The sequence below is a fragment of the Falco punctatus genome (assembly GCF_963210335.1).
Source record: "Falco punctatus genome assembly, chromosome: 1".
Taxonomy (NCBI): domain Eukaryota; kingdom Metazoa; phylum Chordata; class Aves; order Falconiformes; family Falconidae; genus Falco; species Falco punctatus.
Genome location: NC_137580.1, coordinates 117,116,875 through 117,141,971, shown reverse-complemented (window position 1 = coordinate 117,141,971; position 25,097 = coordinate 117,116,875). Strand labels below are relative to the sequence as shown.

The 25,097-nt window shown below is 52.7% G+C and overlaps 1 protein-coding gene across 1 annotated transcript; it reads left to right on the top strand.

The window, feature by feature from the left end:
- Positions 1-235: 235 nt before the first annotated feature.
- PIRT (phosphoinositide interacting regulator of transient receptor potential channels) lies at positions 236-24,550 on the top strand. Its single transcript, XM_080367607.1, has 3 exons — positions 236-12,520; positions 13,088-13,213; positions 17,903-24,550. Exons 2-3 carry the CDS (start codon positions 13,211-13,213, stop codon positions 18,323-18,325), a joined length of 426 nt encoding a protein of 141 aa, XP_080223733.1. The 5' UTR covers positions 236-12,520; positions 13,088-13,210; the 3' UTR covers positions 18,326-24,550.
- Positions 24,551-25,097: the final 547 nt, after the last annotated feature.

Here is a 25,097-nt window from a genome sequence, read left to right as displayed (position 1 = left end):
TCTTGGCCCTTGAGACCAGCCTTAATTATTTTTTTACATTACTGCTGGCTAATGCAAAAGCGCATGTAAATGTGAGGCCACCTCCCAAAGGTACTTGATAGCATTTGGTATGATGAAGGATGTTGTCAATGATATATGTGGGAGAGAGAGCTTGTGTGCATCCACTTGGTCAAAGATGACCTAAAGGTGGTCATAATCAGTAGTGGCAGGTCCTGGGAATGTGAACCCTGGGGGGGGGGAGCTGAGGACACACGACAAGAAGAGTCTGTTTAGAGCAAAGCCCCACTCCTGCACATCCAGCCTCAACATCAGCTCAAACCCAATTAAACACATCAATTCTCAAGAGGTCACAGGAGAATATTAATTAATGATCGCATTGGGTCTGGCAGAGATGGAGTTACTTTTCCCCACAGCAGCCCTCGGTGCTGGGCATTGTACCAGCAGCCAGAAAGGTGCTGACACCACAGCGGTGCTTCAGCTCCTGCTGAGCAGCACCCACAGCACCAGGGCTGTCCCCCCAGCCTCCCCCCTCACCAGCTGGGGGTGGGCAAGGTCTTGGGAGGGGACTCAGCCAGGACAGCTGGCCCCAACTGACCAAAGGGCTGTTCCACACCATAGGACATCTGGACAGCAATGAAAGCTGAGAGAAAGAAGGCAGGGAGACATCCGCGATTGCATTTGTTTTCCAGAGGAACTGCTATGCGTACTGAAGCCCTGCTTCCCGGGAAGTGGCTGGACATCGCCTGCTGATGGGAAGTTTTTGTTTTCTTTGCTTCCACATGCAGCCTTTCCTTCTGGCTCCGGCATCTCTGCAGCAGAGGGACAGGGGACCTTGCAGGGACAGTCTGTTTGCAGTGGCTGGACAGCGTTCAGCTGGCAGCAGCCAGGGAGGAAACGCTGCACATACACGGGGCTGTTTGCTCCTGCTTTGGATGCTGCAGCTCAGCGCCCAGCCAGGGCTCTAGGGGTGGGTTTAGGGGAAACGCAGCTCAAGGTGGCCTCAAAAGCTTCAGCGGCTGCAATATAAACAACTTCATTTCCATTCTTTCCAAAACTGACCTAAACTGTCCTGGCTGCTTCTGAAATGTCCTCTGTGTAGGGCTGCAGAGAAAGAAAAGCAGGGGCATACATGTGGGTGTTGGCAAAGGCAGGGAGTGTCCAAAAGCCAGAAGCCCTCTTCTCTTCAGCTCAGCTGCAAATCCACCCTGAACCAAACTTCTGCCCACTACCTCCATGGCCTGGTACCCGTGAATTGCTCTGGGCAATGTGGTGGAGACATTCTCTCTTGTCAGAACCTGTTACAAACACAACTCCTCAGCAGAATCCAGCCTTCTTCATCATTCCTCAACTGCAAAATAAAACCACATAAAGGTCAAGCTCCCAGTACCAGAGGCAGAGTGCTCCTGTTGCTGACTGAACCTGCCTGCCAAAGCAAAGCCCTTTAACACCCAGCATGAAAAGGCTCCTGGGTCTGAAGCAAGCTAGAGAAGATTCCTCAGACCAGTCTTTATGCCCAAATGGAAGAAAAGACACCATAACAGGGATCTGTCTGGACAGAGACAGCTGCTTATGCTGAATGATCACATTCCTTCTGTCTTTCCAAATCCTTCTCCTCTTGAAGAGCAAGGGCAGTGGCCACGACCTGATCACATTGGGAGCCGTCTCCCTGGCTTGAAGGGACTTGTGTCAGACATCCTCCCAGCACGTTCCAGTCACATAGATCTCACCATTGAATTTAAAAATGCCACAGCTGCCACAACAATTAAAAATGCAAACAAGGAAAACAGCATGCAAGCAAACGGGAGAGCAGGGATGCGTATTTATAGCTCCTTATGTAAACCAGATACAATGGAGCCATTTGGAGCTGAAACAGGCTTAGCGTTATCCTCCGTCATGGAATGCCTGGTGCAGACTGCAGATCTCAGCCCCACCATGTGCTTTATCTGACTAAGTGAAGATGGGCACAGCACCACCCCTCCACAGGACACAGCCTGCTCAGGGAAGGTGTTGGTTGTGGAACTGTAGTACAAAGAGAAATTGCATTTCTTTACATGTAATAGCATGTACAGGCTTTACAGTCCATGGGAAGTTAGGTACCTGCTAGTGATGGGCAGATAACAGGTCTCATCCTGCTCCACAGATGATGGACAAGGAAGGAGAGGTTGCCTGAATCCAGCTAGACATTTCTAGGGCAGCAAGAAAGGCTGCTTTGCCCCACTCTTTACTGGAAAGCAGGAATTTCTATTATTCATCAGCAGGGACCCCAAAGAAAAACCTGATGACTGAGGTCTGACAGATTCTCACAACTGATAAGTTAATTTCAGAAGGTTATTGTGAACTGCTTTTAAAAAGTGCAAGCACATGAAAGAGGGGTTACTGCTCCCTGAACATCTCTGCCTGTTTTCTTCTCATGTGCTGTTGAATTAGATATTAAATCCACAGATGAGTTAAATGAGTTGATCGTGGCTAATGTTATTATCAGGAGTACCAGAGGAATCAAAGATGATTAGCCACTTGTCATAAAGTCCTAGCACAGAGGGCAGAGAGAATTAATTTGTCCCACTGACCTGCTTTTAGCTTTCACATGGTTCTCATTGATGCACACTAGAAATATAAGCAGTAAGCAGGGAGAAGTGGAAATCCAAGATGATAAAACATTGTAAATACATGGGGAATATGAGACTTGGAAGTGATGTTCTAGAAAAGCAGGAAAGGGTAAAGATAAGGCTTGCATCAAAAAGGGGCAGCCAGAAAATGACCAACCAGCCACTGGTGCTCCTCCCTAACCTGAATCACCCCGTGGCTCTAAGAGGCACTTCCCAGCAGAGGATGGTCCTTGTGGCCCCCCTTGGGAATGCCCTTCCCAGCCAGGACCCTACAGCAGCCCTGCCCCTCTCCTGGCCACAAACAGGCACCTCCACGGATCGATAGGGCTGAAGACCTTGTCCTTCCCCCGTCGTGTGTGCTGCTTGCCTTTCCCTCAGTGCTGCCTTCCTTGACACAGCTAATTTCCCAGAGGAGCCGGAACGATTCTCTGCAACCACTATGGATTTAATACATGCTATTTATCACCCATCTTGTCACTCAAATGGAAGAAGTGTGTGCCTTCACAATATATATGCAAAAATCTCCATTACATTTAGTTAATCCTCTGATGGCCATCAATAAATACCAGGGACTTGGAAGTCACTCAGGAAGAATTTTAATAAATAAAAAATTTACATAAATATTTTTTTATTGTTGCTCAGATTATCGCCAGCCCTTCCCATTTTAAAGTGTGTCAACCCGCAGCAGCTCTCTTGTTTTAATTATGTCAGTCTGCCAAAGCAGTAGAAATTGTGCTGGTTACATCAGTCCCGCTGTCTGGGGAAGGGAATATATACGAGGAAAATCAGTTATCATTGTTCTGACATAACCGTGTCCTATAAGCGATTGTCCCGTGAGCTGGCAAGTGGTTCCATCTGATTTCAAAAACATTCCAAGTAGGGCTGGGGCTGGGTCTTCTGTACCTGGCAGTAAGCAGGGCACCAACACCATGCCATGCGTGGTGGGTCTGGCTTCTCCAGAAAAGCACCTTAAGCCCTGTGCAGGGGCTGCAGGACACTTGGGTGGAAGCCCCAGACACACAGCTGGGTTCACAAGGTCCCATCTTTCTGAAGCCAAATCCAGCATCAGGTTGAGAAGGTGCCCTACTCATGGAGACGATTTTTTTCCAGTGCGAGAGCTTGGCATAAGGGAGGTCTTTGAGTACAGATCAAAGTCTGCCCTATGTGCAAAATAGTCCTACCCAGGGCTATAGATGAAGTGTAGGTCTCCGTGATCCTGGCACTCTGGAACTCGTATAGCACAATGTTCCGGGACCAGCAGGGCTAGCAGGGGGAAATCAATAGCCTCCTGGCTTGTTTCCAAAACAGCGTGGCCAGCAGGACCAGGGCAGGGACCATCCCCTGTGCTGGCACCGGTGGGGCTGCATCTCAGACCCTGGGTTCAGTAGGGAGGGATGCAGAGGGGCTGGAGCGTGTCCAGAGATGGGCAGCGGGACTGGGGCACAAGTCTGATGGGGGGCGGCTGGGGGCACTGGGGGTGTTTAACCTGGAGAAAAGGAGGCTCAGGGGGGACCTTGTCCCAGATAACACATGACAGGACAAAAAAAAAACCAGCCTCAAGCTGCACCAGGGGAGGTTTAAATTGGATTTTGGGGAAAATCTCTTCACCAAAAGAGTGGTCGGGCATTGGAACAGCTGTCCAGGGACAGGGTGGAATCACCATCCCTGGAAGTGTTTAAAAACCGTGTAGATGTGGTGCTTAGGGACTTGCTATAGTGCTACGCAGCGGGCCAGGCACCTGCTTTTTCCGAAGCAGCATATGAATAAACTTGCATAACCTGAACTGTTTGAGCCCTTTCAATATCACAACGCACATTCACCCTGCAGATGTGCTGGCAGCCGCTGCCCCTTCCCTGGCCCAAGGGGGGATCTCCCAGGACAGGGTAAAGGGACCGAGGGCTCCCTGTCGGTGCTGCCCCACGGGTGCATACCCAGGGCCAGGGATGTGGCTGGCACCAAGGAAAACTCCCTGACACCCAGACAGGCTGCGATTCCTTTCAGCTCCGGTCCTGTTCTGTGTTGCACAAAGAAGCTGTAGGAGGACACAGGAAGGTCACCAGCACAGAGTAGGGATTCTGAGATAATTTTGCAGGAGGAAGGAGAAAAAGCATCTCCAGGGATTACAATAAATTGCCATCTTCTTCCCAAAGGCTCCTATGAAACACTTGAAAAAGTGACCTCATTAATTAATGAGATGGGTTAACACTCTCTCCACATACTCTACTTAATTGCAATTCTGTCATTCCCAGTGAATTCTTACAGCCGTATTGATTATTCAAAGTTCTGTTCAATCAATAAAGCAATAAACTATGTATCCTTAAAAAAGCGATTGAAAAGATAAATACATGAGACACTTCAAAGAAGCCACGTCCTTCTGCAGCCCACTTAGCTAAGAGCAAGCAATGGGTAAATATGTTTTAAGGTCCTCATCTAATTGAAGTGGGTAATTGTCTCATAAATTTGGTTTAATCCCTAATCCATGTACAAAGTATTTCCAAACAGAAATCATCCCAAACAATAATGCTCTTCGTTCTCACTGGCTGTTTGCTCTGCGCCCTGCACAAGTGATGGTCGTGGATGAGCAGAGTAAGGGAGGCTGTGGCCAACAAGTGAGACCAGGTGAGCCTCCTGCCTTGGGGGATAGGGTGGGGAGGGGACCAAGGAATCCTGAAGCACAAGTCTGCTTGGGAAGCTGAGAAACATCACAACACTATGGCTGATGTTCCCTTATTGCAGAAAAGGCAGCTGTGTCCTACTCCATGGGCATGGAGTAAGACATGGAGTAGCCCTATTCAGCCCTGGTTGGAGCTACACCTGCTGGAGCTGAAGGACCAAGCAAGCCCATTTCTCACCACTGACTACATCCGTCTTGGTCTTGACATGGTTGATCCTCCTCCAGCTTTGCTTCTTGTTGACTACAGCCTCCCTGCACTGAGCACCCACTGTAGCCTGCCAGGGAACCCTGCAGCCTGTTGCCACTCCTCTGTAACCTCGTGTCCTCTCAAAAGTGTGTGCGTGTGTGTGTGTGCACTGTCTCAGGTCCCACCAGCCTGTCACCCTGCTGTACCGGTGCTACTATCACCCCATAGATGAGGATCAAGGCAATCACCTTCACCCCCCCACAGCCCAAGGTCTGATATCCAGCTCCATGCTGGTAACAGGTGTGGCTGGAATTTGTTATCATGCTGAGGTTACTGGTGCCTCTGTGGGAGGTGGGACGTGACCTCCTGCTGGCCCAGTGTGACAGAGCTTTCCCAGCAATGTATCAAGGATCCCAGCCCTGCTCCTGGCTGCACCGACAGGAACGCTCCATCTGTCCAGGGCTGAGATCCATCACTCCATAATCCGGGTTTGAAACTCTTCAGCGAGAAGTCCCCAGTTCTCATTTTGGCTGAGCTTTTTTCTCCTTTAGAGAAACAAATTATATATATTTGTACAACGCATCATGAATTTGGAGCTAACAGATCCCCAGGGCTTATAACCAGAAAGAAACCAAGGTAAGGGCTCAGAGCTTGGGGGAGAGGAGGAAAGAATGTTTCCGGGCTTGAGGTGGATTTATTTTTTTATTTTTTTAATTGAAAACATTGTGATTTAACAACTGCAGGCATTGTTGAACATAAATAAATAAATAATGCGGAGAACTGGGACACACTAAGCTCTGTGATTGCATAAATATTCAAGCTGTAAAAGAAATATAAGATTTCAAAGGTGCAAACCTAATTACGGAGTTGTTACCTATCCCCCTGTAGTAATTCAAACATAAAGAATACTTCCCCACGGGCTGCTAAGGGACCATAGTGCACATCTGAAACCCTGAACCTGAGGAATACAGCACCCTGCCACAGCTCAGCACCCCTCACGCACACACTCTGCTCGGTTCCACCAAGGGCACAGCCTGGACCTGCGCCCGGTTCTCCCATGAGCAGAGGACTGGGCCTCCCATCCCCTTCCCAAGCACATCACCTCCTTCCATCACTTGCAGGCCAGTGATACCTTTGCCTTGACTCTCCTTGCAGCCATTCTACTGCATTTGGTGCCATGAGGACAGGCACAACCTGATGCCAGTGGTAGGGGCGTCCCACGGTCCTCCAAGACCTTTCTGCAGCAATGCCAGGCTGCTCCTGCCAGGCTTTTCCCCTGCCACTTTCCCCTGGCAGGTTTTCTGGCTGGATTCCCCCATGCCATACACAGCCTGGTCTGACACAGGTCTCCCCATCCTTCTGCCCAGCTCCAGTGTGGTCAGCTAGAGCTGACTCTGCTGTGGGCAGCAAGCTCCTGTGGGCAGCGCTGCAGGATGCTTCAGGTCCCCTCGTTGCTCTGCAAACACTTCACAAAGGAGCCCAAAACTCATCCAAGTTTTGCTGCCAGCTCCTTTATCCTGGGATGTGGGGGCTGAAAGCCCTCACCTTCTTGCTCCTGCCCCACCTCTGCAGCCAGACGCTGCCTGCTCTGCTTGCTGCTGAGCTCCAGCACAGTGCAGCCAGAGCCAGGCGAGGAGAGCCTGTGCTGGGCTGAGAGCTCAGGCGGAAACCCAGCAGCCAGCACGGTTTGAGGGATGCAGATATTTTCCCTGCCTCCATGAGCAAAATCAAAAATATTTGAAGTACAAATGCTCCCTCTGCACTCGGATCAAGGTCCTGCAGCTGGTTCAGAAGTGAAAGCCCGAGCATCTGCGTGCATCCCCACCACGCTGCTGCGGAGGACAGTGACTCCAGCAGATCCTCCCTAAAGGTGCTTCATGGCCACTATTTGCACCCAGATCCCTTCAAACCCAATGTTTCCCACCCTGGATTTTCAGGTAAACTGGTCTTTATTGATGCAAAGGCTAGGGATCTGGGCTGAAGCCACAGCAGGATTTTGGGAGCAGGGAAAGGAGCTGAAAAATGGGCTCAGGCTCACTTTGCTGTTTTCTGGGAGGCTGAGCAGACCCCCTTGGCCATCTCTTTTCAGTGGTTGGGGGCTCCAGGGTTGCTGCAGGCCAGCATGCTTCCCAGCTGTTTTGAGTTGCATCTTCCCTCATTGTACAGGTTTTCAGAGCACAGCACACATAAAACCACAACACAGGAGGAATGATAGTAGAAAAGACCAATTGTTCATATTTTCTTTTCAGCTCCTTAATGGAAAATAACATTTAGGGAGCCCCCAGCACCAACTATTTGTTAAAGCACAGATTAAAACTGGCAGATTAAGCTGTTGATGAACTTCTCCAAACTGTCCTCTGCTCATGCTGTTGGTGAGGATCTGAAACTCTGCCCAGAGGACAGCAGTGCTGGCTCTCCCAGCCTTGGCAGGGGGCACAGGCAGGGTCCGGTGTCTCTGCTTGCTTGCTTGGGGCCAAATCAGCGCAGCACCACTGCGATCACATGAAACCAGGGCATGCAGGATAATGCCAGCTGCAGTTTGACAGTGCTGGATTTGGCCTCAGTAGTCATGGGGCCAGCGGAGCAGACGTGGGCAGCCTGCAGATGAGCTGCTGTTTGGGAACAGCCCTGTTCGCACAGACTGTTCATCCTGTTTGTCCAGGACAGAGGCAGCTTCAAAGCTATGGGCACAGCACTGACCTGGGCCATTAAGCCACCCACACCAGGGGTTTCTCCTAGATTTTGCCAATTCTTGCTGCAGGAAAAGTTCACCATTGGAGAAACCAAAACACCAGACAGACTATTGACCCATCTGGGCTCCCTCTCACATGGCTTCTACTATGATAAGAGCTGAACATCCTTGACAGACTGCATTTGACCACTAGTCCCGTTTCCATGGCTCATGGAAGAATGGTCCTTAATTATCTTGAAATCAATTTTTTAATTGTCCTTTTAGGTTTTCCACTGTGGTGTGAATTAAAACATTGCTTTGCTTTATTTCCCTTTCCAGGTCCGGGATTTTCCAACAGGATAATGTGAGTTCTGCGATACTGTCTCTACAGCCAAGAAAAAAAAAAAAAACCAAAACAAACCAACGGTCAAACCCCTCCATGCACTTCTGGGCCAAGCTGTGCCATGAAGTGAGACCTGCCCAGGGGCTGGCTGCTCCCTCCCAGCCTCACATGCCCTGCAGCACCAGGACTCCCGCTCAGAGGTGCTGAAGCTGCAGAGCTTTTTACCCTGGGTGTGCTACAGGTGCCAATGCCCAGCTGCTCCAGCCAGGAATCGGTGCCCCAGCTGTGCTCAGCACAGGCCTTAGAGCTGCTGCACATGCCGCAGCTGGAGGTTAAAGCTTCAACTGCATCCCAAGGGAGGAAGGTGATGTGCAACCGGGCCACTGGCTGCCACCAGGCTTGCTCAGGGCTCCCTGGTGACTCTCTGGACCGTGCAAACTCCATTTGTCATGAGACAACTGGGAGAGGGATGTTGTGTCCTGGGATGCTTGGGATGAGGATGCTGGTCCAGCACAGTGGAGCCCTGCATACAGCTAAGCCCTGTAAAAGCTATTCCTGCCGGCTGCATGGCAGGTTTTGAGTGACAGTACTGGGGAGAGGGAAAGAGGGTCTGGAAAAGGCTTTTCGGGGTGCAGGTTCCGCTGCCAGAAGCCTGGATGGACCCAGAACTCCTGAGATGCCGATTTGGATTCCACCTGCCTGTGCAGCTGGACATGTCAGCACCATCCTGACAGGGCAACAGCACCATCTACTGCTGCAAAACCCAGAAATGCTACACAGACCTGCTCCCTGCTCATCCCCAGCAGCGCTGTTTTACTGAGCACAGCTCATCCAGCATGGGGCTTCGTCCTGGCCATACCCTGTAACAGTTCCACATCCATAAGAAAGTGGTGGTCTCTCTCACCAGAAACGGTTGTGCCAGGACAGATGCTTTTTTAGCAGCATAAATATGCTCTCATTGAGGACAGAGCTGCGGGGAGAGTGGTGAGGGTACCCCATGTCCTGCCTCAGATAGGATGCACAGCAGAGAGCCAGGAGCAGAGCAGCTTTCCTTTCCTCCTTGCCCAGGCATCTGCCAAGAAGGTCCTTGTTCTGTTCTATGGAGCAACAGGAAGGAAAAGCCTTGGGTTTCTTTGTTTGACCCAGATTAAGAGACTTTCTCATGTTGTTTGGGGCAGAGCTGGGATGTGAACAGGAACGTGCCCTGCCCTGGCAGCCAGTCCCTACAGTCTGCCTCTGTCAGTTTTACAAACCCCAGGATGGGCTTGTTGGGGCCCATGGAGCCCACCAGCACTGATCAAAGTAGGTAACGGCTGCTTTGAGTCAAGGGTGTCTGTGAACAGACCCCTCATGCCCACACACACACCTGAGCCTGGGGCAGAAGGTTTGGACTGCCACCCACACCACACACTGGCCCTGTAGAAGACGAGGGGATCAGCTTTATTCACAATTTGCTTTCAGTGCCTTCTTTGAATGCCTGCAGCTGGTTGTCCTGTATCCTTGCGACCTCCCAGGGATGTCTGTCCAGGGCCGGGATCCTGACTAAGAGCCCACAGGAGCTCTGTGACACTACGACAGCTAAAGCCAAAAGCAACATGCTTTTCCCCACCTCTTGCTGTAGTGCAATGATGCCGCTTGGAGAAGACCTTCACCGGGCTTTCATTTGCTGCCACTGCATAGGGTGGCAATCATATCTCACTGTCCAAAGGGTCTGGCAGGTGAATTAAATCCTTCACCTTTTGTGCCTGCCAGGGAGCTGGTGGCCAAGCCACGGTGGGCAGCACAGGGCACATGGGTCCCCGGAGGGATGCACTGCAGCTGACAGCCCCGCAGGGTTGTACGTGCAGAGCCACCTCCCCCAGCACTGTGCCCAGACATCTTCGCAAGCCAAATCACTGTGGCTTTTCCATCACCTGCGCTGCTAAGGTTCTTGGAGCCCCCTCTGCCCCCGTGGGGACAGTGATGCGACATGTCCCCCGGCTCCAGCTGCAGGGACGCATCTCTGCGAGCCCCATGCCGTGTGCATGTGTCCGCGGGCAGGGAGAGCTGCTGGGGGATGCTCTGTCGCTGGGGGGCTCAGGGACAGCCTGTCCCTTGTCCCACGGAGTCCCTAAGGCTGCTGGCAACCCACGGCCCCGCGAGGTGGCAGCAAGCATCCACGGCAACAGCGGAGAGGCAGGGAGGCTGCAGGCTGGGGGCGGGGGGGGGAGAAGACCCGGCTGGGGTGGGAAATGCACCCCCAGCATCATCTGCATGAGGGACAGCCCAGGAGGGATTCCCTGTTCACTCAGACCACAGATGATCCCATGGGGCAGACTCCAGCCCATGGACCATACCCCAGCCCTGGAGGGATGCACCCCAGCCCTGGAGGCGGGGGGGGGGGGGGGGGCGCGGGGCGGGGGGGTGCAGGAGCGATCCCAGGTAAATGTTTGGCCCCTCGTGCCTTGTTCAGGTTACCTTGGCATAAATGAGGCATCATGTTCAAAACGCACTCCTGCCTGTGACCTGACCCCTGCCTGCTCACTGCCACCACGGCTCAGTCCTTGGGGCAGGAAGGAGGTGCCAGGAGCATGGGGTAAGTTTGGGGGTGGCTGAAATGAATACAGCCACAGCATGGGGTAGCAGGCTGGATGCTCCCCAACAGGGCAGAAGCAGCTCGGTTCAGCCTGGAAATGGTGCAGAACCAGGGTGTGAAATGCATCCTGCTGCAGGTGCCGAAAAGAAGCTTTCCCCCCTCTTTTTTTCTTTTTTTTTTTTTTAACCCAAACTGCTCCTTTAGGCCAAATGACTTACCCCCTTGGACCTGCACTAGGGAACCCAAATCCACTCAACTCTCCCAGTTCTAAAGAATCTTTTCGTTTGTTCAAATAAATACTCCCTGAACACCCCCAAAACACCTGGCTCCTTTGGCTGCTGGTTCCCAGGTCAATGGAGCTCACCCTGTTACCCCAGGGCTTGGCCGTTGTGCTCAGCTAACTCGCCCACCACCTCCCATCAAGATGTGAGGACAGACCACAAAACAGGATGCTGAGCTCATCCCACTTCTGCCCCTCTCTGCCCCGGCTGTGAGCCTGCTGCCCCAGCTGCCCCTTACCGAAAAGCTCCATAACCTGTCCTATGTCTACCTACTGTTGGCCAAGGGTCTACAAAGCTGAGCTGAAGGACCTTACCTTGACAAACAGCCCCCGGGCTTCCTGCCTGAGCTGAGAGCTCCACAGCTGCTTGTCCATCCCACCTCGTCTCGCTCCCTGGCCGGGTCTGTGGTGCAGCTTAGATATCATTAGTTACTGCACCAAACCAGCAAACAGCCCACTGGGATGGAGGTAGCCCCACTGATGCTGGCACCTGGCCCTGGACTCTGGTAATGTCTGTGTCAGGCTGGATCCCTTCCCTGCAGCAACGTGGGTTCACACTGGTGTAAGAAGGTATTAAAGTTTGGCTGAGAGTTTGTGAAAGGAGGCAATATGCCAGAACCACCTCCCTCTTCCATCCCCCTCCTTATAATGGACTCAGGATGTTAATTAATAGCTAATTGCTAGTATCCTGCATCCCTCTAACGTCCCACCAAGGAGCCTCAAAGTGCTTTGCAGACACTGACTATGATCCCCTGCTTTGACAATGCAGAAACTACAGTCCAGAGATGTTTCAGGAACTTGCTGGTGTTCCAAGTCTGGACCAGCAACAGCTCCCAGTCCTGGATCCCTGCCCCAAGCACCAGCTCACCCTGCCTCTCCTGCCACGCCACTGAGCTGCCTCCCAGACTGTGGCCTTTTATAAAGCCCTCCCAGGCAAGCTGCCTGAAGTCAGGTTTGCAGGGGCCCAAGGCAGGGAAACAAAGAGTTAAACAATATAATGATAGGCTGGTGAGATCATCAGAGCTGGGATGCGCTCCATTGTTTATTAGGCTCAACAGAGCCCAATAGGCAACATCCAGAGCGATGTGGGGCTTGGGGTGAGGCTGGCTTAGGAGTGCGGGACCTTCTGCTGCAGCCTGTCCCACTGCTGGTGGGGTGGGCAAACGTCCCTCACCACTCGCCACGTAAGTAGGATGGATTTCCATGGGTTTGGTTCTGGGGGGTGATGGAAAGGGAGAGGGGATACATCAGGGCAAGACTGGGGGTCATCCTCTTGCTGAGCCCCAAAAAGGGACTTGCAGGTGGTCTGCTCAGCAAGACCCTGAGCGGGTTGCTGGGACCATCTAAACTCTGGATGATGCTGGAAAGCTGCTCCCAAAGGATGCAGGTGGCTGGGCCCAACCCACCTCCACTACACCAGCAAATGGACACTGGCTCCATCTCAATTACATGAAATTCTCTAACACTTCGCCTTATTTCTCCACCCCTGGTCTCAGAGCTGAGCTAGTCAGCCTGCAGGGATGGCTGCCCACGTAGCCACTGCCAGCCCCCTCCTTGCTCCGAGGTGAGCAGGGCTGTGGGGATGGCAGGAGAAAGGATGGGGCTTTAGCACTCATGCCTGGCATGAACACCACTCTCCCCGTCTTCTCCCAGAGCTGAGTCTGCTCAGCCCAGCAGGATCCAGCCCTCTTGGTGCTGACACACAGCAACAGAAAGCTGGATACTGCGAGCCGCTCCTCTTGTGCCTGCAGGAGCTGGTGGCCGGGTCCCTCCACAGTGTGCTCAGGGCATGTCCAGTGCAACCAGCCGGCTCACCTCCCACAGCAAACCACTACACACCAGTGACGTGACAGCCGGGACGACAGAGGCACTGCATGGTGAGTGATCTCCCAGCGCTCGGTCCCTTCCCAGGGGATTCCCTGCCCCGACACCCACACAAGGAACAGGGTCTTGTCCCCCGCCAGCACCTCCCTGTGTGCAAGTCCCCTGTGCAAGCCACCCGTGCGGCTGTGGGGATGCTCTTTGTGGGACAGGTGTGGGCAGGGCAGGTCCCCCATCTCCACCGGGAAACAGCTCCCCAGTTCCCAGCTGGTTTGGTTTGAGGACCTCAGGCACACTGCCTCACTGGGTATACATCTCAGCCCTATCCACTTCGAACCTGATTGATAGCCGTTCTCAACTACGTTTGGCCAGGTTTAAACATCTAACAAAAAGTTTCTGCAAAGTGCATGCATGTGTATGTCTGTTAGTGCAGCAGTCTCCTCTCCCACCCATCCCACGGTCACACATGAGTCCTCTAGAGCAGCTAACCCCTTCTCCTGGCAAACAGGGACCCACGACTGTCATCTCAGGCGGTTCTGTACTGGGGTTGAACGTCAGGACCAATTAGAGTCAGACTGAGACACCCCAGAGCAGCAGGAAAAGCCATGCCCCAAAAAGCACTTATCCGTTTTTCCTCCATTCACCAACGTTATGGTTTCCTCCCAGCTGGGACCCCCATGGAAGACGTTGCTGCCCACCCATTGGGGTGGCAGGCAGGACACACCTTCTGGCTGAAGGCCAAGCAAACCCTTTGGGTCTTACCCCAAGACTTTGCAGAGCACCTGATGCTGCCATTTGCCAGGGGACCATCCCAAGCCATCTGGATGCCACCGGAAACCCCAGATAACCATGGGGCAGTGGGGAGGGTCTGGGGTCTCTCTCTGCGGAACAGCTTGTGGCTTTAGTGGGGCAGTATCTAGATCTTAGATGGCTGGGTTGGGGACAGGTGGGGGAAGTGTGTGTGTCAAAAGCTCTCTCCTCAGCACCACTACATAATGTCCCCAAGGTCCAGGAGATACCCAGGTGTGTGCTGTGCCGCTTTGGCACCGGGGTCCCCAGCAGCACTAACAAACAGGGCCCAGCATATTTCCCAGCTCAGAAAGCAAACATCACCACACAGAGCACTGAAAGAGCAAAGGGAGGAGGAATAGAATCACAGGAGGCTCTTCCTTACAAAGGGGAGAAAGAAAGACCCCAGTATTAGCTCCACTGCCAACAGCTGCCCAAGATTTCAGAGGCAGCGGCAGCACAACACCAGACATGAAATCTGAGATGTGCTCTGGAGGCATTTTCAAGCCAGCAAACAGTCATCTGCGGATGCTCTCCTTACAACAATAATGATTTAGAAAATTGGAAGAAATCTGATAGCATTATCCTTCCAGGCTGCTCAGTACAACCATTGCATCTTCAAATATGAGCACATCTGTGATGAATTAGGGATGGAGCATGGGCAGAGCAGGAACTGAAATCGCATTAGCTCTCCCAAGAGCTGCAGACACATGCACTGCTCACAAACCAACTCCCAGACACTTGCAGGGAGTGAAATCCTTCACTAGCTAACAGCGGGGGAAAGTGTGACCAGAAAAAGCATGCTCTGCCGGGAAGTGCCAGAAAATTGATCAGTGTCTGGGAATTGTGGTGAGAGGAGTAGTTCTGCCAGAAAATAAAAGGGGGGAGAAAAATGCACTTTAGTGTAAATGAAAGGAAGATGATGGTTTCTGCAGGAACCTGACATTAATGCTCTGCAAAATTAAGAGGAAGGTGCTTTGCAGAGCTGGAAGTACCCATCGATGTGGAGGCAGGGCGGCAGCACACAGGCAAGCAGGGAATGGGGTGTCCGAAAGATGGGACGGGACAGACTGCACTAGACTGCTGAGATATGAGATCTTGGCATTATTCCAGAGAAGAAAGCATATTTCCAACTACAAAGCCAAATTAAAATTATACAGTGGCTTGATCATAAAACCTCTCCAAATGGATGTTACAAAGATAAAGCCAAGACATGCCATAAGATGAAATACCTAGGATGAAGTTTCAGGAAGAGCCTTGCAGAAGATTTGAGCTAGAAGAGTGGGATCACAACCAGCAACGCTGTGAGCAAGGGCTGCACGCACCAGCCGAGAGAGGAGGTACCCAGGATCTGGGCTCATCTCTGCAAAACTGGAGCTGGTGGGTTTTTCTGAAGGACTGGACTGACTCCTGGGCAGGTTGTATAGGTGGAAGCAGAGCAAAGAATTTGGCCCTTGCACAGCCAGCCTCAGCGTCTCCGCAGAACGCTGGACATTGTTGGCAGTGTTTGGGTTTTGCCTCAGGAGCCACAGCTTAAGAGCGGTGAGGTGAGCTCCATCACTGAAGCTGACAGCAGGGGAAGTTGTACCTGAGCACCCGCATGTCTAACACAGCTGTAGCCATCAAAACAACATCTCACAGCAGTTCATGCTTCTCCAAAGCCAAGGGGTCAGCATGCTGCATTGCAATCAGTCCAGCTTGCAGAGATAGGATCACCAGCTCAAAAGAAACAGAAACCAGAACTTGCTGCTATGACCAGACTTACCTGCCTTGTCAAGTGCTTGATCATCCCTGATCAAGTGCTGTAGGAGATATATAAGGATGGCAGAAACATGTCCCCTCCTCTGCTGTGTCTTGCCTTGTTCAACAGCAGGGGGTGAAAGCTGAGGACAGGAGGGATGCAGATAACGACCACTGCTCTTGGTTTTCATATTTTGAATATTGGTCTAAGCCTGGCAAACCTGAAACATCACAAAATACATTAATACCACCAGATCTGCATTTCTGCAACAGTGTCTGTGCTGGGGGGACTAAATTGAACAATTACATCTGCTTCTTTGCAGAATAGACCACAAACCTTGGCAGGGGACACAGGTGAAAGAGCAAGGGAGGTGCTGGCTGGCACCCTAGATGGTGCATCAGCATCCCTAGACGGGCACTGGGCTCAGTGTAGCCCAGGCAGGTTTCCTTAAGACGGTGCCTCTGGAGCTGTGCCAGCCTTGCAGCCTCCGTGCAGCAGCACTTTCTTGGTGTGTACCACACTCTCACACTGATCAGCAGCAACAGGAAAAGAGCTGGGGCTGCTGGGCTTCATGTTTATCTCATCTACACCTCGTTGTTGCCCACGGCAGCTACAGGCCTTTTCGCAACACACACAAGATACAAATCCAGCCTGGTATCACCCATGCTGTGCACCTCCTGGTGAGCCATCCCATGGGCCACCAGTGGGTCTGGGTGTAGGCAGGGCTGAACTGAGCAAACACACAGCCCGCAGTGCTGTGTGTGCCAAACGAGGGCTGAAGCAGGGTTTTAAATTACTTGCTCTGGATCTAAGCCAACTTAGGCTCAAAGCTTGCATGGTACTTAAGAAGAGCTGTGCTTGACAGTGGAGCGGGCACAGAGCCCTGGTGGCACTGCCCATACATCTGAGCATCACGGGGATCTTGTGCCCAGGCCAGCACGGCTGTGGCTTGAACTTGACTCCTGCATGGGGGAGCTCCACGAGGACAGCTGTGGGGCTGGCAGCAATCACCAGGGGCTCTGCTTTGTGGTGCTGGCAGAAGGGCGATGAGGGGCCCTGGGCTGCTCCAGGCTGGCATCGTTGCTGTAGTCCTGCTGCATGCCCTGAGGGTGGGGACAGCCCCAACCACCCGCAGAGGACAGGTCAGTCCCAGCCCTTCTGACACCACTGAGCCCCTGGAGGAAAACCTGGGGGATAAAACAGGAGTTAGCTTTGCAAAAAAAAACCCAACTGATTCCTGGGTGTGAAGCATCCCCAGCCTCTCCTGCCCTCCTCAGCCCTGGTACCTGCACAGGTTCATCTCTGCTGGGCTTCCCAGCAGCCGGGCATCAGGAGCACTCCCTGATCCAGCCTCCTGCCTTGTCTCCTCAGCAGAGCCCTGAGGAAATAGCGGTTAACATAATGCTCAGCCCTTCCTACTTACCATAATGTTTTCTCCATGCTAAAGGCACTTTGCTTCTGGGAAAGCATATTTCCTCCTCGAGTTAGTGAAAAAATAATGCACCAAAAAGCCACACTGCCAACCCAGCTGTCACAAGGCAGAGTATTTCAGCATGCTTCTGCTACCGAGCTCAAGAGCCCTCCCACAGCAGCCTGCCCCAACTTACAGCTGGAAAACTTCCCTCTGTGATGAGCATTTCCCCATCTCCCATCTACGCATTTAAGGAGGGAACAAGAAGCTCCTGCCTTGTGGCTACTACAAGGCTGGCATATCTAGGCTGGACATGGCAACAAGAAAGATCCAGCCCCAGGGACACAAAGAAAGCACTCAGCCCATGGGAGGGGGATTTCTGCTCTCTTACTGAGTGGCCCTGACATGGAACACCTGTGCCTCAGTTTCCACACCTGCAAGAGGGAGACATGACCTTGCTACAAGGTGTAACGGGGGTGTAATTTGCATCTGGGAGGGAAAGTGGGTCTGGGGAATCAGCCAGCATCACCAGCCCTGCTTGCAGCACCCTGCTACTCCCCTGCAAGCAGCTGGGAGCCCTGGGAGGTTCAGGGTAGTGGTTTCCAATGGAAATCTACTCATCCCACCACTGAATCCCTGTGGGAGCTGGAAGCTGGTGAGCTGATGCTCTTCTCTCCCTGCAGTGACCCACAAAGCCTTCTCCACCTTCATTTGACTTGGCACCGATTAATGACCAAACAGAAAGCAGCCAATCCATCCTCCATCATTAGCCTTGCTCTGCTCTTTCTCTTTTGTCCATCTCAGGTCTCTGTCTCAGATCCCGTCACCATGGAAATTCCCCCCAAGAGCCCTGACGGGAGTGAGAAGTCACCTCAGTCCAAGGAGCTGCCGATCAGTAACACGGCCAGCACCCTCTGCATCAGCTCCCGGAGTGAGTCCGTCTGGACCAGTGCATCCAGAAGCAAGTGGGACATATACCACAAGCCTGTCATTGTCGTGTCTGTCGGAGCAGCTATCTTCCTCTTCGGGATGGTCATCACCAGCCTGTCGTGCATCCAAATCAAGAACAAAGACATCTACAAAATGTGTGGCCCAGCTTTACTGTCCTTGGGACTGATGCTCCTCGTTTGTGGCCTTGTCTGGATCCCCATCATCCGGAAGAAGCAGAAGCAGAGACAGAAGTCACAGTTTCTGCAGACCCTCAAGTCCTTCTTCTTTAACCGCTGAGGGCAGCCCAGGACCTTCCCAGGAAGGCTCCACTCACTTCTACCCACCTGTGTTGGTTAGCCATAAAAAGAAACACATTCTTCTATTCTCCTAGAGGATTTAATTCCAGTAAGTCTCTTCCCTACAGGTGAAACATACTGTACCAGTCTTCAATGTGAAAAAGAACTTTTTATTTCATCCAAGCAATCCCAGAATAAAAGGCAAGTAGGATTTTGCAGCTGAGCCCAGCGAGGTAGGTCTGAGCTCTCTGCATCACTCTCCTGTCCAGTGAGCAACCCAACATCACATATTGGGAAAAGCAAAGCTCCTAAGTGGCTCCATCCTGCAGCTTCTACAAGATACATCAGCAGAGAGGAGCCAACCGACTACAAAGTGTGAGTGAAGGCTGGTGTGAGCACTGCCAACTGAAAACCAGTTCAGATGTAGAAATTCGGAGGCCAGAGATGGCTCGTCTGGAGTTAGTGGAGAGCAGGAGCAGGACAACATAGTTCCAGACCACTTTGTATCCGAGGAGCCACCAGGATGGGCAGCACACATCACCAGCGCTTAGGAGGACCAGACACGATGCTCATGGCCAGGACTTCCCTGCCACTGGCCTGTTACAGCGGCTGGCTGAGACATGGCTGCAAACCAGAGCTCACTCCTTGCTCAGCGCAGGGTGTCTGCAGGCTTTATTTATTGTTCCAGAGCATTGAGGCAAGGAGCAGCATCACGAGCAGCATCACAAGCAGCACTTTTTTGCTCCCTCTGGCAGAGGGTGTTTAAGAAGGGCTGTTCCTCTAGGTCTGCAGGGGCAAAGCTGGTTTGCAGCATCTGCTCATTTGCACTAGTGCTGTCTGCCAGCAGCACCCATCAACCCACCCCAGCCATCAGCCTCCTTACGCAACCAGAGCTGGACCACAGGCAAGAGAGACAGGTTCATTATCTCCACCACTCTGCTTCTGTCTTTAATAAGCGTGTGCCCTGAGGCAATTCACCAAGGAAAACACTGATCCTTTCTGCATGGCTTTTGCTTTAGTTTTATGTTTTCAGCAGGCCTGATTTACTTTAAAAGACAAATCTGAAATGCAGGTTCTCAGTCTGAAGAACCAGTCTCAGTCTGGACAGCAAGATCTGAGTTGATATGAATAGGCCTGTGATGTCCAGCTCCCAGCTCTGGGTTCAGGTACTGGTGAGAGTCTGGTTTTTCCAAAGTGCTGATCCAGCCTGGATCCCACAGCAGCCCTTTGGCAGCAGCTGAGACCCCCCAGCACAGTGAGCACTGGCTCAGAGGCTTTGCTGCTCAAAGACCCACTGCAGGACGAGGATGTGGTCGGTGCTGATCAGAAGGAGAAGAGGAATACAGAAGAGGAGACCCCACCAAGCTCCTCTTTGTAGTCTGCACCTCCACAGGGAAGCTGTGGCAGCCCTACTGCTCTCCAAATGCCGTGGGAGGCGGGGAAGCCAGCAGGAGCTGCGGTGAGAGAATTTGCAATATGATAACCTGCATCACCTGCTGGTGAGAGGAAGCTCGTGTAAGGCCCCAGCTTTCTTTAACCCAGTATCCCACATCTGCTGCCAGGCTCCTGCCAGTATGTGACAAAGGCTGGCCAGTGCCATCTGCCTGGACATCCCCTCCACCAGTGCTGGGAGAGCTTGAGGAGGCAGCTTCCAGCCTGGCAGCTGGCACAGTGGGATCACAAGCATTCGAGCAACACAGGTCCCTTTGCCCTGAGCCCAGCCTGGCCCTGAGTTGTGTTTCCTGGGTGGTGCAGACACGTGTGTCCCCAGCCAGGCGGGTGCCAGGTTTGTGAATGGAGTGTGCAAGGTGTATGATCTGGCACTGGACCCAGTAAACCTCTGTTTGTTCCTCAGCCATTCATCAAGCCATGCAATGCTTTGCTTGTTCTTGCAACCCTGACTTGGCACCAGGCAGCAGTCTCTGTTGATTTAGCTGCCGTGGGCAGTGGGTGCTCACCCAAAACTTCTGCTCAGGGGGCAGCTGCAGTCAGAAGAGCAAACATCAGCACTCACGCAGGGGAAATCACCGAGCAACGTGAAGAGCATCACCAGGTCCCAGCTGGCGGCAGCCTGCAGAACCGGTCACAGACAGGGGTCCTGAAGCTGCACGGTCTGGAGGAGGCACCTGGAAACGGACCCTGCTGCAAACAGCTCTGCTATGGCAAAGGCTGCTCAGCCCAGAGGGATGTGAAGGAAGGACTAGAAGTACCAAATGGCCCAGAGAGAGAGAGCAGGGGTCCTGCTCTCCATGACTCACAACCAGGGAAAGGAGACAGTCAGTGAAATATTAATGTGGTAAGAAGTCGCTAAGACCAAGAATCTAATGGGATTCCAGACTGCTCATTTATAACAAGAATATTAGGTTTAATTAAAGCAAACATTTCCCCAGGAACTTTCATATCGCTGCTCTGGTCTTATGTCTGTTTTTTTGTGCCTGCTGGTGGAGAAGAGAGGCTGTGCTGCAAGTGTTTGGGATGGGGGTTCGTGTGGCATCCTGGGGCCACCATGCAGGGACGCTCCCTCAGGACATCGGGAGGAGGAGGAGTGTGGCTAGTGCTGCAGGTTTGGTGCTGGCCATGTGCCCTGGGTGAGGGTCTCTGGTCTGCGGCTGTGCTCTGTGGGCACCTCTGATGAGGTGTAAGGAGCACGTAGGTGGCACAGGAAAGTGCCTGGCGAGAGGATGGAGCCTGCCCCAGTGAGGGGAAAGGCAACAGCCCAGGGATCAGCAAAGCTGGCTGAGGAGAGGGGATTCATCAGGGGGATCTTACCAATTGCTGCACAGATCTGTAGGGGGATAGTGAGGTAAAGGGAGAGAAATGTTAAGCGAAGGGAAAGCTGGATTAACAGCTTGAAGATCAACATGCAGATGGAAGTCCTGCAACAGAGTGGGAGCTCTCCACTTTGTTGCACAGGGTGTAAATGCCTGATTGCTGCTGGGAACATGGGTGGACTTTGCATTTGTGTGTGTAATGCAGAGCTCCCAGCACTGGGAAATGCATCATTCTCTTGAAGTGAGAGAGACTGAGCTGGAGCAATTTAGGGTGACAGAGATGCAGAGTATCCTGGAGGTTGTTCACAAGGGTTTCACGAGGAGCTGACATGACATGCATGCCCTAGTGTGGCCCAGCAAAACCCCACAGGGCTGGCGAAAAGAGCACCCCTGCCTCTGTGCTGTGGGACCGGTGAACTTCTATGTCCCGCTGATGTGGGAGGCTGCGGAGGCAGGAGGTATCCATGGGTTCAAAACAGGTTCATGGACAACAGATCAAAAAAGAGACAACAGAAGCCAGAGAGGGATTTGCCCTCTATAACAGTGGTGGGTGCTGGAGAAGACTGTGGGGAGCAGATGGCAGAAAGGGCTGGGCTCGTCCTGCCACTGCTGGAGTCAGCACCAGGCTAGAGGGACCTTCGATCTTATCATAGGGCAGTTCTTGCCTTTGGATCATTCCCACGCACCCACAAAGCACCACTTGACTGCTCCCCAATATTCCTCTCTACTACCACCGCAGCCTGTTTGAATCCCGGTGTAACGCTTTGAATCAAACCAAAGAAAACCATCAGTTTTCTGTGTCAGGTTATGCAGCAAACATACTTATGTCCAACTCTGGCTAAAGCAAGCTTAGACTCGATCTGCCAGCTTCCCCTGTTCTATAAAAAGAACAGGAAATCCATTACAAAATTCATTATCTCTGCAGAGCAGTTCAAAGAGGAAATGTTTCTCCTGCATCTCAAAGGTCAGCACCCCCCAGCAAACCCGCCCAGCAGGCTCTGCTGCCAGGCACCCTGCCACAGGGCATCTGCAACACTTTCTTCATTCCTGGGCTTCAACAGAAGTTAAAACTGTCCAAGTACTGCACGCCCGTGTTGCATACCTCTCCCTGAGGATGTTAAATTGTGTCGTATCTCACTTCACATTAACTGCAATCATCCTTGGTGCAATCTGCAGGTTTGCGCAGCAGCTGCTGGGAATTGCGCTAACACTACCCCCCGTCCTCTGGGGTATAAATGATTGAGCTGTGGAAGGAAGCAGGTGACCACTGGTGTCTGCAAGCACACGTATCTATTCCCCTGTGAACTTCCACCATGCCTTCCTGGAAACACGGCTGAGGGCTTATGGGCCACAGGGGCTGATACCCCAGGTTCCCACGGGGACGTCAGCTTCGTGCCTGCATCTGGATATTAGCCAGGCCACCAGTTCAGCACGTACCCTGAGATGCTTCTGGTGCTTCCTTGCACCATGAGGAGCAAATGACATCCCACTGGGACAAACTGCCATCGCCCATCCCTCGCTCAAAGGCAGCAGCAGCACTTCCCTGTCCTTAATGAGCAGTAAGGAGACTAATAACTGTCTGAGGACTCTCACTGCTCACAGTGAGTTTGAAACCGTACAAAAAGCCCCAAACCTTCCTATTTTCACAGTAGGTATTAGGCACATGGATACTATCGAACCAGCTCAGCTTTACACTGCTGAGCAGGGCGCAGGAAAGCTGCAAGAAGCAGACGTGAGCAAACGCGCTGCGGCTTTGCCCCTTCGCTGAGAGGGAATGCTGAAAGGGCTTTCACCCAAACCATGCCAGAGATGGTAAAACTGGTTATTTCTCACTCAGATGTGGTTCTGCTGAGACCTTGGTGTTTCCAGGGGAGGAAACGGCTCCGGCCGTGCAGCCACTCAGAGCTGCCCGGGCACGTGTGTGCAGTCCCAGGGCTGGGAGTTCCCTGGCTGGAGCCCGGTGTTGCAGCAACAAAAGTAGTTGTGTTTTTTCTTCTTTTTTTTTTTTTTTCTTCATTCAACCGGAATAGCAGGTAGCAACAGAAGTCAGCACCAAAAAGGAACTGTTTACTTACGGTGCTCTGACACAGGATAATTCAAGCTCTGCTGCTCTGCATGCAGCAGCATCGGGGATGGCAAAGCCCCTGCTCCCTGCATTGCAGGGTTTGCAGCGTCTGGGCCACCATGAACACTGAAGGCTCAGGGGCTTCAGAGTCATCAGTCCCCATCCCAGCCTCCCCTGTCAGCATGAAGGAAATACCTTGAATCCCAACCTGCTCCCAAGCTGGCTGCTACAGCCTGGTTTTAACCCAGCCTGAACCCCCAAGTCCTGGCATGAACCCCTGAACCACAAGGATAGAGGGATTCCCAGGACACCAGCAAGAAGCAGCTGAAAATGTCCTCCCCACCTTGTTTTTCTTGGTTTCAAAACCTGCTTGGGGCCTGTTAGGGGTTACAAAACTTTCCATCCCTTTCCATGCTGGAGCGCTCTGGGGGTGCAGGAGAAGAAGCCGGGAGGACCCCTCTCTGGTCCAACAATGGCCTTTCCAACACGTGCCAGTCTGCATCTGCAAGGCTCCATGAAGGCAGGTAGAGAAATTTGGCTCCTCCACATCCCTCTTGCCCTCATGGACTCTTGCAAGGGGTTGCTGCGTTATTTGCAGCCATGCCATGGCTCAGCAGCCCCGGCTGGAGCCTGTGCTCACCTGGGGAGAGGGAACCCAAATACGTACTGGTGTGTCTGTGTCTGTCAGTGCAAGGAAAGACCCTTCCAACCGCATTGCACGGCCCTCGAGCTGAGTGTGTGTATTACAGCACCCTGAGTGCACACAAGCCAGTAAGGCTCAGTCTCTCCCAGGCTGCCTGGCAGTGATGCTCTGGTGTGTCTCTCCTGGTGACAGCTGGTCACCAGATAAAAGAGGCAGAGCCCTGGAGAGGGTCTGCGGGATGAGGTGGCTTCTGCTGGTCTGCCCAGCCAAGCCTTGGTACCTCGTGTCCCTCTTGTCCCTCTTCAGATGAAATATGGACTGTGGGTGCCAGTACCGTGGCACCCTTGGAGTGGACTGCTGCTCCTCACTGCCCCATGGTGCTGCACCATCAACCAGAATCTCCTGGGCAGCTCTCATAGTTATTTGTTTTGGTTTGTATTATTTTTTATACCTGACCAGTCCTAGCCAGCGTTTTCCTCAGCTGTACCAACCTCAGCTCAACTCGTCTTTGTCACCCGCTCGTGCCGGGGAAGGAGCTGCTGCGCAAGGCAGGCAGCGCAGCGACTGCATCGGGTCAGGTCGGTGGAGGAGCAGACAGATAAGCTGTCCCCGGGGCACCGCTGCTGGGAGCCCTTCAGCTTCCCTTCGGTGCAAGCGCGAGTCCAAGCCAGCTCTCGCTTGCTAAACCTGTTGCAATGGTTTTACAGCGGTGTGAGCCAGCACTGGCAGCTGCTGCTGCGCAGGTCAGACCCCAGCGCTGCTGCTCCCCGTGCCTGCCGCACAGCCCTCACGGATGGGACCGCACAGGAGCATCTCCAGCTGCTGCCTGCTGCTGGGGAGCATTTGCAGATCTTGGAGAAAAGCTTTAAACTGCCACGTACCCTCCAAAGCTGTAGGCCAGCCAAAGCTTGATGAAGTTCACAGTACAAAGTTGGGCAGGGGATGCCAGACCCTCCCCTGCACCACAGTCTGGGTGGACTGAGCTGCCCCTGCTCGGAGATGTGAAGGGCTCTGCGAAGTGTGGGAGTTTCTTTCAGTAGAGGGGGGCATAGGCTAAACTGCCACATGCTGGGATGCTTTGAAGTGTTGTCCTTTGTGGGATGCTTTCCAGGGGATCAGCATCACCAGCCAGGGCTCAGCAAGGAAGGTACACTGGGGGAAGGAGCCTTTCCTAATCCAGTGCTATTCCTGTCCAGCCGTGATGTCTGGGCTCCTTTCCCAGATCCCAGACACAATCACTCAGCGTCTATTGGTGTCTTTCAGGACACGGGTGCTGGTTTTACCATTCCTCCCC